Source organism: Mixophyes fleayi, chromosome 5, assembly GCF_038048845.1.
Source record: "Mixophyes fleayi isolate aMixFle1 chromosome 5, aMixFle1.hap1, whole genome shotgun sequence".
NCBI lineage: Eukaryota > Metazoa > Chordata > Amphibia > Anura > Limnodynastidae > Mixophyes > Mixophyes fleayi.
In genome coordinates, this window is record NC_134406.1 from 195,189,304 (window position 1) to 195,207,873 (window position 18,570).

At 42.7% G+C, this 18,570-nt stretch overlaps 1 protein-coding gene across 2 annotated transcripts in view; it reads right to left on the reverse strand.

Moving 5' to 3' along the window:
* C5H18orf63 (chromosome 5 C18orf63 homolog) overlaps window positions 1–18,570 on the reverse strand; it is a 98,171-nt gene that overhangs the window by 72,170 nt on the left and 7,431 nt on the right. Inside the window, exon 2 of one of the 2 annotated variants that reach the window (XM_075211340.1) lies at window positions 3,216–3,353. In XM_075211340.1, coding sequence (XP_075067441.1) covers window positions 3,216–3,349 — 134 coding nt within the window. In that variant the 5' untranslated portion in view covers window positions 3,350–3,353. Of the gene's footprint in view, window positions 1–3,215; window positions 3,411–18,570 lie in introns of those variants that run through there. The other variant, XM_075211341.1, reaches the window with a different exon arrangement.

Genomic DNA, 18,570 nt, shown 5'->3' on the forward strand with positions numbered 1-18,570 from the left:
AAGTCTTAGTTAAATGATAAAAAGGATATTATGACCTCGATTTCAGAAGGATTTTCTAAACATCTAGGTAACAACAGGATGCCGGCCTGAGTTTTCCCTCCCCCTTCCCCCCCCCTCCTTTCTTGTTTTTTGCCACCCTCAATTCATTTGATGTTTAACATTATAACAATGTTCTTGTTAGTTTACTTTTTTATTAAATTATTTGTTTTGCAGTCTAACCTGTATGCTGTTGAAATAAAATTGTCAATAAAATATACTTTAAAAAAAAAAAAAAAGTAGTTATACAGCCTTACAGATGTAAGAAAAAAGTTTTTGGAGACCTCCAGAAATGCATATTAAAGGTTCCTGAATGCCATGATACGTAACAGTTAAAATTCTGTAGTACATCTGAATAGCAAATGTTTGTGACAGAGATGAACCCAAGAAAAAAGGAACACTGTAATATTTACACTCGCCTATGATAGACAAGAAATATGTGTTGAAAATAAACTTCTTTTATTAAAAGATATCTTGTTTCTGGACTTTCCAACCTTATGCTCACAGGTGTGCATTCTCTCTCGAGTGGTACAGGTTTCTGCTGCCGAAGTGCCACCTTCTTACTGTTTAAACCATGGTTGTCCAACCCACGGCCCGCGGGCCGCATGCGGCCCAGCATGCCTGTAAATGTGGCTCAGCAGGAGTTTTAGTTGTGGCAAGGGGGCAGCGCTGGAAAAAAAAACCCCCAAAAAAAACCTTACCTTGCGGTCACGTCAGCTGGCGCTCCGGCTCCCTCCCTGGTCTCCTCCTCCGTGTGGCGCTCGCAGTGAATGTCGGGGGTGACGTCATCACACCCGACAGCCATTGCGTAGCGCAGCACAGAGGAGTCACCCGCGCGAACTATCAGCAGCAGTGAAAGATTATCCAGTATCTTATTGTTGTTACTCTGAATTTGGCCTTTCTGCACCATGCAATTATGAACTAGCTGTGTTCTCTGTATGTATCTAATATAAATATTAAGAGATAATTGTATTTTTAATATTTTAAATGTGCAGTGCTGAGTAGGGTGAAAATATCACCCACTGTTACCCTCATCGGAGGCTGCTCCATGAGCCATTTTTCCCGCCACCCTATCTTTAAATCTCTGAAGATTTCTATTAGTCCTCCTGATGCTACCTATATCGGTGACCGTTTCAAACTGGTCAATAAAAAAAATGATTCATGGGTGCAGAAAGAGAGAAAAAAAAGTTTTTGGCATTTAATTCCCCGAACCCCACTAAGGGGCAGATGCAGGGAAGTTAAATTGCAGCTGGTAATGGGACTACTGCTTTAATCATGATTCTGCAACAGGTTTCCGAACTCTTACTAACTTCATTTCCAAGTAAGTTTAATATGTTAACTATGTTTTCTATGTTTTTTTGGATGATCAGCTAGTGTTAGTGTATTTTATGTGCGGCCCACACCAACTCGTCGTCTTCCAATGTGGCCCAGGGAAGCTAAAAGGTTGGACACCCCTGGTTTAAACCTATGTGTACTTTGACAGCAAGCTAAGCTGATTTATGCAAATTGAAGCAAGGCACCTTTAATATATGTACTATGCCTCAGCTATTTTGTGCTTCTTAAATAAGGCCCAGAATTTCAGCACATCAAATTTAGTACAATAATCTAGTAGTTAGCTTTATTAATCGCAAGGTCAAGGGGTTTCACAGCAAAAGAAAATAATTTGCCAATCCGGCACGCATTACACATTTTGTTTGTCCCTGATTAACTGTAGAAAACCATTTTTCCATATAAATTGTGCCTGGTTAATGGAAAAGGTCTCCCATTAAAAGTACAGGCTGAAGCATGATCTACTCCACCTCTCAAAATGTTTTACAGGGAGAAAACTTCTGCAGCCACCTGCTAAATAGTGAATACCTCCTTAAATGCGTAATCTCCATCCCTTGCAGTTTACTTAAAAATTTGTAGCACGAGATGTCATTTTAAAATGTGGTGCAGAGTGAGGTGCTTTTCCTGTAGCTAACCAGCATTGAGTAATCACTATATTTGACTCCAACCATAGGAGAAAAATATTTTAATCCCTTAACCACCACCATCTTCATATGCTAAGCCCTTAGCGAATCTATATTATTATTATTATAAATTTTTATTTAAAGGGCGCCACTAGGTGTCTGCGGCGCCATACAGGGACAAACGAGATTACAATACGAGGTGAGACAGCACAGAACAGTAAACAATAATCACAGTAACTCAGTGAGCTCAAGGCACAGCTAGAGGGGCGGGGGAGGGGAAGGTCAGCCAACAACGGCACCTAGGAGGGAGGGCACGGATGAGAGGGAGACCCCCAGGGGGAAGAGGAGGGAGCAAGAGGGGATGGGGGAAGAGGGTCGAGGAGGAAGACAGGGTAGCTGGCGAGCAGAGTTAAAAGTGGTGAAGACAGGAGGAGAGAAAGCCCTGCTCAAAGGAGCGTACAATCTAAGGGGAGGGGTAGACTGACAGAGACACAGGGGAGAGAGGGAGAGACGGAGGAGCGGAGGATAAGGATAGGGGAAGGGGAATGAAGGGGAAGAGTCAGAAGAAAAGGTAGGAAGTTAAGTGGGAGACTGGAAGGCTTTAAGAAAAAGGTGGGTTTTTAAACACCGTTTGAAACTGGACAGATTAGGGGAAGTTCTGATGGAGGGAGGGAGCTTGTTCCAGTGGAAGGGGGCAGGGCGGGCAAAGTCTTGGATACGCGCGTGGGAGGAGGTGATCAGGGGGGAAGAGAGGCGAAGGTCATTGGCCGATCGGAGAGGGCGGGATGGAGCATGAATAGAGAGGAGGGAGGAGATATAGGGTGCAGTGGAGTTGGCAAGGGCCTTGTATGTGTGAGTGAGGAGCTTGAACAGGCATAATCTCAGAGAAATAAGACTTATGAATTCAGGTCAGTTTTTACAGCTATAGTTAGCTACCTTTAAAGTCAAATAAACCATTTATCCCAGCTAAAAGCTGTGAGAAATACCTTGTACAGACATGCTCCCTCAACACAAGTGGTCACTAATTTTTTATTTTTTTTTTAAATGTATACTTAAATACCAGGTCTAGATTACCACCACATATCAGATTTTTTGCTGGTTGTTGTATCCAATCCACCGGAACCTAAATACATAGTTTCCTTGACATTTTTAACCTACCCACTACATATAAAGAACACATTTTACATATTTTTAGACATTTGGTTCTCCTGGTTAATGATGGATTACCTGCAGAGTTTTATCTGTATTTCTCGAATACTAGAATTTGAAATTCCAGCGTTGATAATGATCTTAACAGAGCAGAGGCTTCTCAGATCTGGCAAATCCATAAAAAATAGTGATTGTGGCATCTTCATATCCATATTTCTAGGCAGAAAAAAAAAAATCACAATAAAGGTTTTGTAACAAAATAGAAAAACAGAAAATGACATGCTTAGCATTTTTATTATAATACATATTCCAAAAATGCTTAGCTTATACTCATGATTCTAGAATTATGAATCACTGTGCTTCCTAAGCCTGTTCATTTTGTCATACTACACTACAAAGAAAAACACTTATTTTTAACTCCTTTTCAAAGGCTTGACAAACCTATAGTAGCAAAACGCCCAACGGCATTCGCCCTGCTGCCCAATTGATAACGCTGCTATAGAATACCTCTAAACAATCAAACATTTTGATGCAATATTATACTAATGACTAAGGGCTAGAGTACTATTCGTGCTTATCCTACAGTGTGGTAGATGGATCAGACTCTACCATTTAGCACCACAACTTAGATGCTTTAAAGCGATCAGATATGCTACATAACTTATAGTAAAGGACAGCTTTATACCCTTGTAGCAACAAGATAGAAATCCTCTATATCTGACCATAATCTAATATATCTAATCCGTATCATTTATGATTAACCTACAAGGGCTCCCCATCTCTCTGTGTATACATATGGCATCCAATAACCAAAACTATAAGGAAAATACTATTTTCTGATTGACTCTAGGGGAATATAACTTTTCTATAACAGCAACAAGTTACTAGTGAATATACTAGATGATTCACAAATATAAAAGTGTTTACATATGTGACAATACAACTATTAAATCACACTTTCACTGTATATGTCAATCAGTTCAACAATTCTCATTATGGTTTTTAACCTATGTCGCTAGCTTTTACCGATCAGGATATGCTATTTTAGTATATTATTAATAAAGACTTGAGCTGTGGATTGTAGACTATCTTGCCGCTTTCAAAATTTCCATTGACGATACTTGCACTTTTCCAGGCCAAGAACTTGCCACTACTCTCTGCCTTTATAATCTTGGGCACCAAGACCTTTCCCATTATATGCCTGTATGATGACTACAAGGATCCATCCTGCAAATGGTATCTTTTGATGGAGCATGCCCATCATGTTCCAGTTTAACTCAGTTTCTTTGTTCTCTGCAAGAATGCTCTCACCCCATCTAGTGTATGTAGATGCTTCGCTTAATCTTTCACTTGTGGCCAATATGCTGGTAATGAAATTTCCTGATTAATATGATTAATTTGTCCTTAATATAAATTTATCTGGGAAAATATATGAATGCACCATAATGCACGTATTTCTCTTACTCATCTAACAGTAGTAATTGCCACCAGAAATAATACTTTAAGAGTAAGACGTTTCTTGCAAAGACTCAAAGGGGCTTGTTACTAATCAGTCCAGTACGAGTTTAAGATTCATGGTGTTAAAAATGGTCTAATATATGGCCAAATTATTTTCACAGTTTGGAAGAATCGTACAACCGAGTTTTACAATACTAATCTTGAATCCAAAAGGATGCTTTAAAATGCATTTTTGTGTAATTTGTTTTTATTAAAAGGTATAGGGGGGGCTGCACACTGCAGACGAAACAAAATACAAAAGTACATTCAATTGAAAACATCAGGGTCCATCAACCAATAGTAAATTATGTAAACTGTAAAGACAAAGAATACACGAAAAATAAAAGAAAAAGAAGTAGGAGTACAGAGGGGGGAATGGGAAAAGGTATGGGGAGATGGGGGGTAAGATAAAAGGGACTCCTCAAGATGTTATGTCCACCTTCCAAGTAAACAGTCGCTAGATGGGAATGCAAAGAGTATCTCAATCCTCAGATCCATCTATCCAATTGGCCCCCAGATAACTATCCACAGTCTATGAGGGAGTGGTAGATGGAGACTCTTTAAATTGCAGCAAGCGGAGCAACATTGCCAAGTATTCAATTACTTTCTTTTGGCCAGAGAGGGCAATGTCATCCATGAGCCTTCTAAACCACTAAACTATCCGTCTAAACCACTCTCGCATACCAGGAGAGGTAGACGACAGCCAATGGACTGAGAGTAACGCTATAGCAACATTGCTCAAATGGCAAAGGAAGGATTCTTTTATATTGGGAAAGGGACACGTCTGGGAGGACAAACAGCCAGAAATCAGGGCCTTCATCGTATGGGCATCCCAGGATTTCCTTTGTGGTGGTGTCTTGAGCGTCGCAGCCCAGAACAAAGCCCACTTGATCGCTATCAATTAGCTCTGGCAGGCGGTTCGCCATAAATGTTGACCTTAACTCTTTGTGAAAATTAACAGGAAGAACAGGAGGGACATCCTTAGGAAAAATCGTGCTTGTGTGCCTGGGAGACTGCTGGATACGTTGGAGATTTCATTTAAGGACCGATAGACGTAGAGGATTCAATACATGGCTAAATATCTTGTAATAGCCAATTGTGAACCCATCAGATCCCAAGCTTTTACCAGTTGGTGGGGAGGCAAGGGTCGCCTCCAATTCCTTCAGGGTGAAGGGCTGGTCCAGCATCTCTCTTACAGACTCCGCAAACTTGGAAAAATTGCATATCTGGAGATACTTACTAATCTGTTCCTGTTTCGAGTCAGGAGGTGCAAACAATGTTATACAATCATGAGTAGTATGCAAGGAACACTGAGGCTATTTTCACCATCAAATGGCTCTCCTTCCCACAGCATCCTTCACCGAATGATTGAAAGAGGCAGTACGTTTGGCTCGTAGCTGCTGGGCAAACAGTTTCCTCGGTTTGTTCCTCCATTGGAAGTATTTGTGTTTGCAATGATCAAAGAACGAAAATGGCCTATCACCAAGCAATTTATTAAGGGTAACTCTGGCTACTGTCTGTTCATGCTGCGTATCCCCAGCCAGGAAGGATTTGTGTTTGACTTTTAGATCTGTAATTTTAAGAAGGAGGTTCTACTTGAGAATATTCTTTAGTTGTTTAATAAACAACCCTAGTTGAATCAGCTTGCCTCATAGGGCACATTTCTGATAATCCCAAATGGTCAGCTTTGACATATCAGTTGAGTCATTGTGAGCAGCGTACTCACCTACGGCAATACCAATTTGGTCCTTGCTGTAAGTGTCAGGAGGGACTCATTAAGTGTACACGTTCAATGCTTAGGAATGTTAAAAGGGACATGTACATCAAGAAATATAGTTGTGATAAGACCACGTTATTTGACCAATGTCAGTCTGTCTAACCAAATGTAATGCTGATGGCTCACCATTAAATAGTTTAGTCTGGAATATGCACTGCGAGGGTGTGAATAAAAGAGTCATGGTTCAAGGAATGCGTAAGGTGCCAGAAGTTGTCGAGCTGGAAGACGTGGAAAATGCGCCTTACCTTACGATATAGACGTTGCCCGGGTATCTTGGAGTCCCGCCCAAAGTGTCCACGGCTAGATTCAGGGTCCAGTCCAGGCTGCTCCCAAACACCAACATTCCTTCTAAGCAAGGTTATTGCAAGGAAGGGCGTCTGGTTTTGGTGGGTTGGGTACTAAAATGTGATGCTGAGAACCCCGACACAAGTGATCACAGCATATTGAGTGCGAATATTGAGGAGCACGACGTACTGTTTGCGATTAAGAGGGCGGCACCATAGAATGACGTCCGCATTGACGCCTACAGTAATGTTTCTACTCTTAAGGGGGCAGTTTACGTAATAACATAAAGAGGCTGCGCCTCTTCCAACTGCCCCCTTAAGTGTAGAAACATTACTGTATGCGTTCATGTGGACGTCATTCTGTGGCGCCGCCCTCTTTCTTAATTGCATTCACTGCAAGTCAGGATAATAACCTATCAAAAACAACAGTATGTCATGCTCCTCAATATTCGCTCTCAATATGTCGTGCACACTCGTGTCGGGGTTCCCAGCATTGTATTTTGGAGTACCACCGGGTTTTGGTTTGGAACATAAATGTTGACAAACGTAAATTTGCGGTGGAAAATGTTACACCTCACCAGCAGCCCCCAGCCCTCACTAAAGGAGTAGTGGGATACATTAGAAAGTTTCAAGGATTTGGATAGGAGCACCAGAAACCCTTTTGTTTTCCCTTAGGGACAATTACTGTAAAAAGCATGAGGGTAATGCTTGTTGTGAAGGAGGGGTGATGAACCTAGTTTAAAAATCGGTCTCCTGGATATAAACCACATCTGCCTGATTAGAGTGAAAAAAAAAAAAAAAAGATGCTTGGGATCTCTTTTCAGGGACTTTGAGGCCTTTAGCATTAATGCAATAAATTTGAAGGCAGTGGTCTGAGGAGGTGGGGGTACCCTCTAAGGGGAATCAAAGGAGAAGAAGAGTGTGAGCCAAGAGGAGTTGGGGGGGACACGAGACAGATTGGAGAGGGAGAGATGGGGTTGGAGACATCAGGAGGGAGCCTAGAGATGCAAAAATGTGAAAGAAGTATGAGAGAAATAACAGAAGCACAAAGGCATAATATAGCAACAGCATTAACGCTAGTGTGAGTCTTCATTGTAAACAATACAAGGATGTATAAGGCTGAGAAGTTTGCATACGCCATAGAACATTCTTAAGTAACTGGAACATTTGCAATCCGCCAAAGTGACCATAAGGGGGCAGATCGGCAACATCGGTGCTACATTCAAGGTGTGTCTTTCAGGTTGCGAGCCGGAGTGTCCCTGGGGCTACATCAGAGCTAGTGGACTTCTTACTCTCGCTCTGCAACTGATGGCTGCCGGAGTCTGGTGGAGCCTTCTTGCCATTCTTGCAGGGGCACTTGGGGTAGCTATAGCGTTGAAAAGAAGGTATCACGGTCCAAGGGATCTCTTAGAAATGCATTAATTGTAGCATGAAGGCTGAAGGGGATTCCCCAACGATATTTTACATTGCCTTTGCAAAGCTCTTTGGTCAAAGATCTAAGTGAGTGCCTCTGCTGTAACATATGCCAGAAGAAATCCTGAAACACCTGGACTTTGTGACCATTAAAGCCAATATCATCTAGATACCTGATATTTTCAGTTTCTCTTCCCGCTGAGAATAGTAGTGCAGCCTGCATATAATGTCTCTGGTTCTCTCCGTGGCGAGGGCTTTAGGGTGAAGAGCCCTGTGGGCCTGATCAAAGATAATTTGGGTAGAATGATCATGCCCCAATACATCATTGAAGATCTTCGTGAGGACATTCACAATACCCTGAGGGAATATCCTCCGGGATGCCCAGGATCTGGTGGGTGTTGCGGTGTCCACAGTTATCAAGGCCTTACGAGAGAATGCCTCCTGTAATTTAGCGACAGTCTTTAGAAGATTCTCTGTCCTCTTCTAAGGTGGATGCATCAGCAAGGATGCTCGAAACTGCAGTGGAAAATGTTTCATGCATTTTATGTTCCAAGTCCAAGATATCCGGTTTAGTTGATAAGATAAGGACTAGATACATTGAATAACCTCATGCAGGTCTGCAGCCTCCGTCGGAGGGGAGGGTGTCACCATGGAAGCTAGTAAAAAGCCTGCACCAGCTGTGCGTTTCGGCATTGTATTACTAAGAGGGGGCTCCGGGGCAGGTGTGTTAGTTGATACCCGGAGAAACTGTCACAGATCAGAGATGTATCCCTGTCACGGTTTGCCTCCTTTTTAGCCGCGGTCTACTTACCTTTGGCCATAAATGTAGGGGTAAGTCAGTCAGTTTAGGCTACTTCAAAATGTGGAAGCATCATTCAGCAAGATTACATGTGGAGAGGAGCGAACAGCTGCATACCCACAGTGGTTCAGCACATGGTGGGGAATAGTGGCTACAGAGCATTTAAATGCAAATGAAGGTACATGCAAGTCCTGAAAACAAGCCTCTGAGCAGACTCGTGTAACCAGCAATAGAAATCTTCCAATTGTAGTCATTCAAATGAAATGTAATAAGAAAATCAGTCACCAGATGGCAGTGTGAGCCAACAGTTCTGGACACTGCTTAGCTTGGTGACACTGCTCTGCTGGCAAGGAGATGTGATACCAACAGACGGTGGAGGGGTGCCCTGTACAGTCCAGATGCTGAGGAAGCTAGACAATAGTTGGAGGGGTACATTCAGCGCTTACCCGCTTGGAGAGAAATGCAGTCAGCAAGTGATGTTGTTTGGCAGCATCCAGGACCAGTATTGTCTGGCTCAGCAGAGCGTAAAACAGGTAAGTGTACAGAGTGTCCCCCTGCAGACGTGACAAGCAAGCTGAAGAGTGAGGTAGGCAGCCCATCAAAAAGGGGGGTGAGAGAGCAAGTCGGACGAACAGCGCAGTGCCGTACACCTATGGAGGGCTCCTGCAGACCAGCTGCTTGTGATAGTATGTGCCTTGTTTCAGACAGGCTCACTGGAGTGCGTATGTGGGCAGGAAAGCAGCAGGTCCCGGCTGAATAGTAGACTCACCAGCGGGACCGCGTCCCTGTTGGTGGTGCTTCCAGCGGTGTTAAATGACCTGTGCTGGTGGAAAGGATGGAGTCCACGTCCCCTGTTGTGCTATTTAAAAGGAGCAATCCTGGGATCATACAGACACCATTAATGGAAAATACCCAAGTCTCAATTGCAGGTCCTAGCAGGGTATCGGAGCAGGAATGTGGGTAAAAGGGGGTGTCCAGACTGCAGGGACGCAAGGCCATGTACCAGGAATACTTTTGGGACAGGGAAGACCCTAATATTCGTTGGCTTTTGACCTGGATCAGTGGAGCACACAAAACCTGCAACTTTATTAAATGGCGCCCAAGCCATGCCCCCCACCCCAAAAAAAGAAAGATAAGATGCTTTATGTGAAGACCAGAATATTCAGTCTTAAGAACTAAACCCTTTAGTCTTTCCTAAAGAAAGTAAAATACTTGGTTGCATTTAACTTATTTTTAGTTTGCAACACAACTTCAAATACTTACCTAGAGACTCACTTGACTATTACACCGACAGGGACTATAATGACATTGTATTCAAATACATATACTTTTAATATGGAGTTAGTCCCCCTTTTGCCTGCCAGCTTCCACTCTTCTTGGAAGGCATTCCATAAGATGTTGGGAGTGTTTCTGTGGGAATTTGTGACCATTCATTCTGTAATGCATTTATGAGGTCAGGCACGGACGTTGGATGAGAAGGCCTGGCTGGCATTCTCCATTCCAGTTCATCCCAAAGGTGTTTGATGGGGTTGAGGTCAGGATCAGTGCGGGCCAGTCATGTTCCTCCACACCAAACCCATCAAATCATGTCTTTGTAGTCCTTGCTTTGTGCACTGGGGCACAGTCATGTTGGAATTGCAAAGGGCCTTCCCAAACTGTTGCCACAAAGTTGAAAGCATAACCTTGCCCAAAATGACTTGGTATGCTGAAGCATTAAGATTGCCCTTCACTGGAGACAAGGGGCCTAGCCTAAACCCTGAAAAATAGCCCCATACCATTATTCCTCCTCCACCTAACTTCACAGCTGGCATAATGCAATCAGGCAGGTAACCTTCTCCCGTCATCCGCCAAACCCAGACTCGCACATCTGACTGCCAGAGAAGCGTGATTCGTCACTCCCCAGAACAAGTTTCCAATACTCCACAGTCCAGTGTCTGTGTGCTTTATACCACTCCATTCGACGCTTGGCATTGGTCATGTGAGGCTTGCATGCAGCTGCTTGGCCATGGAAACGCATTCCATTAAGCTCCCACTGCAGTTTTTGTGCTTACATTAATGCCAGTGGAAGTTCGGAACGCTTCAGCTATGAAATCAGCAGATTGGTAACTTTTATGCACCATGCTCCTTAACAATTGTTGATCCCGCTCTGTGATTTTACATGGTCTTCCGCTTCATTGCCGAGTTGCTGTTGTTCCTAAACGCTTCCACTTTCTAATATCACTTACACAGTTGCCGGTGAAATATCAAGCAGGGATGAAATTTCACAAACTGTCTTATTGCAAAGGTGGCATCCTATCACAATACCGCACTTCGCCACTGAGCTCTTCAGAACGACCTATTTTGTATCACAAATGTTTGCAAATGGAGATTGCGTTGCTAGGTGTTTGATTTTATACACCCATAGCAATGGGTCTCATTAAAACACCTCAATTCAAAAGTTAACAGGTGTGGCCAAATACTTTTGTCCATATAGTGTATGCCTGCTCAGTTTCCACCCCATGAAGGAGTGTGTTCAGGTTGGTGTGCAACAAGAGTCTCTGGAGATCTAGTAGTAATGGTAGAGGCCACGGTGGATCTAGAAGCATTTTCCAGGCTATGGCAACCCTTGGTCACAGAGGCTAGAAGGGGAGAATAAATATCACCTATACTGCCTCTTTCTTGATTTATCTCAGAGATCTTAGGATGAGAGGAAATGAGGAGGAATATGCATCCGTGATGAAATTTACATGGTCTTGTTTTTTTAAGAGAAAAAAAAAATAATTCATCTTTGTATTCTCACCAGTGTCTATTAAATGTATTTGTTGTAGGACAAACTTTTGTATCAAGAAGCCGAAACATATCTTCTATCAAACACTATTATATAGGGTGAATCAGAGATGATCTATCACTATATTGTACTTACCTGCTACATGATGGCCTCAAAGAGGTCTAATGATGCTTTCTGCCCAGGTCTTGATTAGTGTTCGTTCTTTCAGAATAACTGTACTTCTCGTACTTCCCTGCTTGTCTATAAATGCTATTACTGTCGGATGGTCGGAGAAATACATTGCGATGCGTATGGCATAAAACAAGTTGAAAATGTGTGCTTTTTCCAAACTGTTCTCATTTCCTAAAAATGTATAGGCTGTCTCACATTGACTCCAGGTACCCTATACACTTTGTGAGTTCAAACGGGCCCCCTCATTCTTGACATTTGAATCTGTTGTTAGAAGAAGCCAATCTGGTTCTGAGATGGATTTTCCTTGGATTCTTGGTATAACTTCTATGGTGGATGTAAACATACCCAGAAGACTAGGACAATCTCTTACTGGAGGATTCTATTTACCTAGAATAGCAAATCAACCACTTGTTATTGCAAGTGGCAATTAACATAAGCTTTTAGAACTAATTAAGTGTATAGTTCTTCGCCTATAGCAACAACTTTTCCCTTAGTTAGTTGCACTTGCAGGTACTTGGATGCCCCAGGACTTAACTCAAGAGTAGTAAAAGCTTCCACACCATCACCATAGCGCAGAGGTAGGAGGCAAGGAAACCAACAAGACAGTACACAGATAAACAGGAGCAGGCAAGGATCGTGGGACAGAACCAAGCAGGGTAGTCACAGACAGGCTAAAGGTCAGGACTGGCAGCAAGCATGGAAATCCAGGAAACAAACGTCAGAGTGATCTGTGTTCAAACAGTGTCCAGTAAACAAGCCAAGGGTCAGAACAGGAGAGAAATCTGAATGGCAGAGTATCCACATGGAATAGGTAGCAGGTAAACAAGTGTGTGGCACAAACACTAGCACCAGAAAGGCCAAGCCATCCCTGCCTTAAATACGGCAAGGAGCCAATCACAACGCAGAGGACCAGCCCATGAAATCAGCCTCAGCAGGCTGTTAATGAAATAAAGTATATTGCGCGACCCCCGGCTGTCATCCCACTTGCCAGGACGCCACAGTGATGGGAAGAGCACTCCAGTCGCCCTAGCAATGACTGGAACTGTTGTCCAAACTGCCAGGGAAAGAGCCAGAACGCGGTCACAGAAGTATTCAGCCGAGCAGTCACAGCTACCGCGATGGCTCGTGACACCACTCTATCCTGTCCATTCTGACAGTCATCCAATATAATAGTTCTCTAAACTTTTCTAGTACATGTTCTGTATCCTTAGTAGTACGAGGTGTACAATCTACACACAAAGGGCCTGATTAGAATCCGTACGTATGCCCGTTTGCGTAGTATATCTTGCGTAAATTCACAATGCACATGACTGGATACCGAGCCCAAAGTCTGTAAATAGCCAGCAAGTAAATCTTTGTAACTGCCAGGGAGGGATACCCTTGCATTTGCAGCTCTTGTACCTTCTGAGAGAGTGCACCCCCCTTCATACCCAATGTTACGAACAGCACTCACCTCAGCCTGGTGACACAGGGTTAACCAAAAAACAGCCACCTGGTCTGTCTAAAATGATTAAATCCTTCCCTATCTATGCCATACACTAGTGTTGCAGTACCAACTATGCCACCACCAAGGTTTTTTCTCAGAAGAGCTGACACTTATTTAGGAAGCCTTCGGTTCTCCCTAGAATTAATCTAGCACAAGTTACTTTAATCAGAGTTAACATAAACCACAATTGTTCTCCTCGTTTCAATTATGTAGCACCTTGACCAAACTCGCGTGAATTCGTAAGAACACAGTGTTAGGAACCCCTCCAGCAAGTACAGCAAAACCTGGAGTCTACTCTGCAGTCTGGTGTTCACTGTTGCCCCTAGTGGTGAGGACAGACTTGGCTGCAGACAAACAGAGGGTCGAGGAATGTGTACCGGCTAAGGAGAACCCAGGAATAGTGTGTTATGACAGACAACAGCGTGGGGTCCAGGCCAGAATCGGTGCCGGCAACAGACAACGTATCCAGGCGAACAAAACAAGGTCAGGGGTCACAGGCACAGGTTCAGGGACAAGCGTAAGATCAGGGTCACTAGCAGAGAATCAGAATCCGGGTTCAGGCAATAGATCAGGGTCAGAATCCAGGAACAGGCAAGGGTCATACACGGGAAATCAATCTTAGGTTAACACCAAACACAGGGACAAAGTAGCAGGCAGCAGAACTGAAACAGGACGCTATAACCGGCAGCGAGGCTTAGACCTCACTGCCTTAAATACTGCCGATGGCCAATCAGAGCCTAGCTTTGAACCAATCACAGCCCCCCTGTTAATTGTAGACACAAGGTATTAATTAGCCCTCAGGCGGACCTGTCATACATGTGCCCGGCCACCCAGCCTGCCGGAGCGCCTACAATTTATTTTCAGCGTTCAACCGTTGCCCTGGCAACGGTCTGCCCGAAATAGCGGAAGTGACGTCAAGGTCGTCATAGCGACGGCCAGGACGCCAGAAGAAAGTAATGTGTGTCGCGGCGGTGACTGTCTAACACACAGAGACTTGAACTTATTAAGTGGAATTTAATATGGAAAATACATCCAAAATGCTTAAGATAACACAGGTAATAAAAAAGGCATACAAATATAATGCAATTGTTTCTTCTAAAATAAAAAAGGATAAAAGACAGAACTGATAATTCACTTATAATAAAGTTTCTGGTGCTGGGAGAAACAGGAAAAATAGGACACTCTACAATCAGATTGACTCCCCATAAGTGAACAAGTTCTAACAATCACAGTGCAGTTTTAAATCCATGCTGCAGGGCCCACAGCCCGCCTTCCTGTGATGTTATAACAAAATGGTCCGTGTGAATACAAATTAGGGTTTTATGACCCTTCTGTAGAAACACCTTTAAATCAGGTTTTTGTTACCCTGTCCTAACTTTTCACCAGTATGACTTACAAACATAATTTTACTTCCATACAACATGTCATAAGTTCCCCTTCATCTGCATACCACACATGCCTCTGGTAAGTATGATAAAGGCAAAAATGATATATTTTCCTGTGACCCTATTTAGCTTAAAATTTGTCATTAACATATAACCCTGTCTCTGCAGTCGGCATGTCTAGGGCCTCCCAAACACGTGTTCTCTTTCAAGACAAAATCTATTTTCAAAGGCTTTCACGTTTGCGACCTGCCATAAATGATACAAGGTACTACCATTATCTACCAGCCCCTTCTGGTTAGTTTAACATAAACAAAACACATTGATTTAAACAGCTCCTCTGAGTCATGTCAACTATTTCTAGGAATTAATTCACAAACACAACGACCCGGACTGTACTGATATTAATATATCCTTTATTATTAAGATTCAAAGCAAACTGCATCGCATACAAAATCAAATAGCATTATTATTACATCCATATCACTATGAATTTATTAGTAATGTCATGCATTCAGTTATCATTTTTAAGTTTAAAGTTCTGCCTATAAAAGAGGTAGTACCTAGTGACATCATATGGTGACGTGATTGGGACAAACCATTCCGATACTTTTGCATTGTGCAAACAATGTTCACATTTCTATAATTTGTACAGATCAAAAATTAACTAAATAGTTCCTTAACCAGTCACTGTACCCAACATTGACAGCAGTCTAGTGTAATTTCCGGAATATGCAACATTTACAAAATTTCATTTTGAGTGACAAGGTTAAAAGCCGTCTACTGTACTTCCGATGGCCAAGGTATCTGGTATGACTCCACCTTAATGGCGCACTGTACTGGACTCCTGCATCCTTCACAATCTAACATCTTTAGGTGACCAATCTTGCATTTTATTCCCGGAGTCTGGCTCTACTGTTGGGGCCTCTGATGATCCAATTTACAAGCAATAACTTTTGGTAGGGTAAGTGACCAGTACTGGCCTTGGACAGTATTACATCACCTCCACAGACATTTTGACATATGGCAGCTCAACATTCATGCAAAACATTAAAAGATTTATGGTAATCTACTTCTGTCGTGTAACTGCTCTGTATGTTTGGAATAACGATGACCCCCAAAGCGCTTGGGCACCATGCTCTAACCCTGCTGTACCATATGCTACCCTGTTACATACACATATCTGCACCTCTCTTGACTTGGGCAAGGTTGTGACCTGCTGCTTTCCCGGTGAGTGTGGGTGTAGTGGAAGCCGAGACAGAGGTTCTTGTGCACACTGCATTACCCATTCTGACTGTCCGACAAAGGATCGATTCATCAATCCTACTTGTGTCCCTGTCTGGCACAGTTTTTTTCACTATACAAGACACCAGAGAGCCGTTGCCTTTCATCTGTCTCAAACTCTGCCCACTGTACAGTTCATCAGCAGGACTGTGTGACATCCCGTGGATCTATCTATTCACTTTCGTAACGCACTGACTGAAGTGCAGCTTTGCCAGTTTTACACTGGTGCACCAACCCTTTTGAACCTCCCGGAGTTCATGTGTCTTGACGGCTGTGTATCGAGCTGAACTATACTGCTGAATCAGAAACCGCAGTGCAATTCTGTGGCAACCCTGTGGTGCATTAAGTTGTGGGAGGAGCAGCATAAACTACGAAACAGGGTCCCCATCCCTCCACTACTGGATTCGGACACTTTCATCACAAGCTGTCGTGAGTTATCTGACTCACTGTCCACACTGTTTTGTACTAAACTATTGGTTAGTCTTATAGGACCCTAAAGACCAGTGTCTTCGGACGTATTGCCATACATCCGTACTTGCCAAACGAATAAAATCTTGGGAATATTCTTACATCTATGTAAACCCATCTCGGATTCAACCTGTTCCCTTTTGCTACGTGATCTACACTGCTAAACCAGCTACTGCACCATACTACGATCTCACTGGTGAAACTTTAGTTGGTGGGAGGGGAAAAGATCTACATTATCTTTACACCATTTCTTTCTGCTCACTGTTCATTAATAAGCTAGGCTCCTTGAACAATGACCGCCTATGCCACCCTGTCTGTTGCTGGGTACCGGCTGGGCTTACTTTGACACCGTCCCCTTTCGTTATTTCAAATACACCCCTCCTGCCGCAATAGGAGGGGTGGAACCATTGTGCAGGCACATTGGTGCACATGTATATAAACTGGCAGAGAGAAACACTGTATATAAACAGAATAGTTAAACATGAAATAGCAATAAGAGTAAGATTTATTTATTTATTTTTAAAGTCTGTGCTGATGCACTAAGCTGTGGTCCTTTTTGAAAATACGTCATCCCTTTTTGCTCCAAATAAATTGCACTTACTCGCCGTTTTACAGACATGGCATGCTAAATTCCCCTGTTTGAGAAATTTATATTATGGCTGAAATGCATAAGGTCACAAAAAAAAAAAAAATTCCACCTCAAAGTACTGCCTATTTGAGAATATCCCCTCCATATCAAATAATTTTGCTGCTAGCGTACCTCGTTGCTGGTGTACCTGGGCTGGTACTCCTGACCTCTTACTATGGATCAGTATTGCTGTGGATGGATGCACCCTGGCCTATCACACTGACCAGGGCTGCATGGGTAGCAGACAGAGCGGTGGTACTGGAGAGCTGGGTCCAACCTCAGAATCAGCCGGAAAACGGATTAGAGTTTGGGTCTAATATGTAGGTCACAGGATTTTCGGCATGGAAGATATTTTCAAGCAGGTCTTTGAAGCAAGATGTTTATTTGCTTTCACTGGTTAGAGGTACTAGTGATCAGGTCAGATGTTGAAATCAGAAAAATTTCAGTGTCCAAGTCAGTGCATTTTATACAGATTTGGACACAGGCTATTTTTAGAATCAGGATGTCACCCTGTTTACCAAAACATGGATTTACATGTATTGCAAAGCCACTAACATTTACACTTAGCTATGAAATTCTTAAAAATATTGCAGTGATTTCCTGGATCTTATTTCAGAGGCAGGAGACCCCCTAGCTAGTCAAAAGGTCTGACTGGCATGAATACTTCAGACAGTCGTCGAAAACACATTCCCACATCACAATACACCAAAAGCTTGGTAAACAAAGGCTCATTGTATCCGATATATACACATCAGACATAATGCATTTGCTTTTGAAAGGTTAAAACAGAAAAAACACATTTTCTAACCTGGTCTCGGAAATAACGATTTCCTATTTCACAATACACACAATATCAAAAAAATAAGTGCACGTGCAATTATATAAACAAGCGCCCTGCTCTATCACCTTTAAATAAATTTATACCAAAACATTTATCAGTGATCCAGTCACACCGCCTCTATAGCATAACTGTTTGATTTTCTCAATTGGTTGTTGGAATTATTGCTTATTCTGCCACACCGCACAGACTCGCGGTTAGTTTAGTATGTCTGTTATTGACATAGTGTGGATTTCAATTGCTTTCTGGCAGCAACCCTGACAACTGCATGTAAAGTTTTTTTGTCATATGACTACGCATACCTAACCTGTGATATTCTACTCACCACTAATTGCATCTAAGTAAACTATAAGTTACCATTATTTCAATCTCTCCAGCCACTTTACACAGCTGCATTGCCACCCATGTTGCAGCAATATTATCTAGCAACAATACCAGGCACATTATATATCCCTAAATAATAGCCCACCCAAATTCAATCCACTCACTGTGGTTTCTAGAGTTGAACACAGAGGCAAGACTTTCAGTCCTTATTTCTGTGGGTTTGTACTGCTCTATTACAATGCAACAGCAATATGTACTGTTTATTCGCCTTTAGCTTAAATTATATTAATTTTCTATGTTTATTGTACTACACTT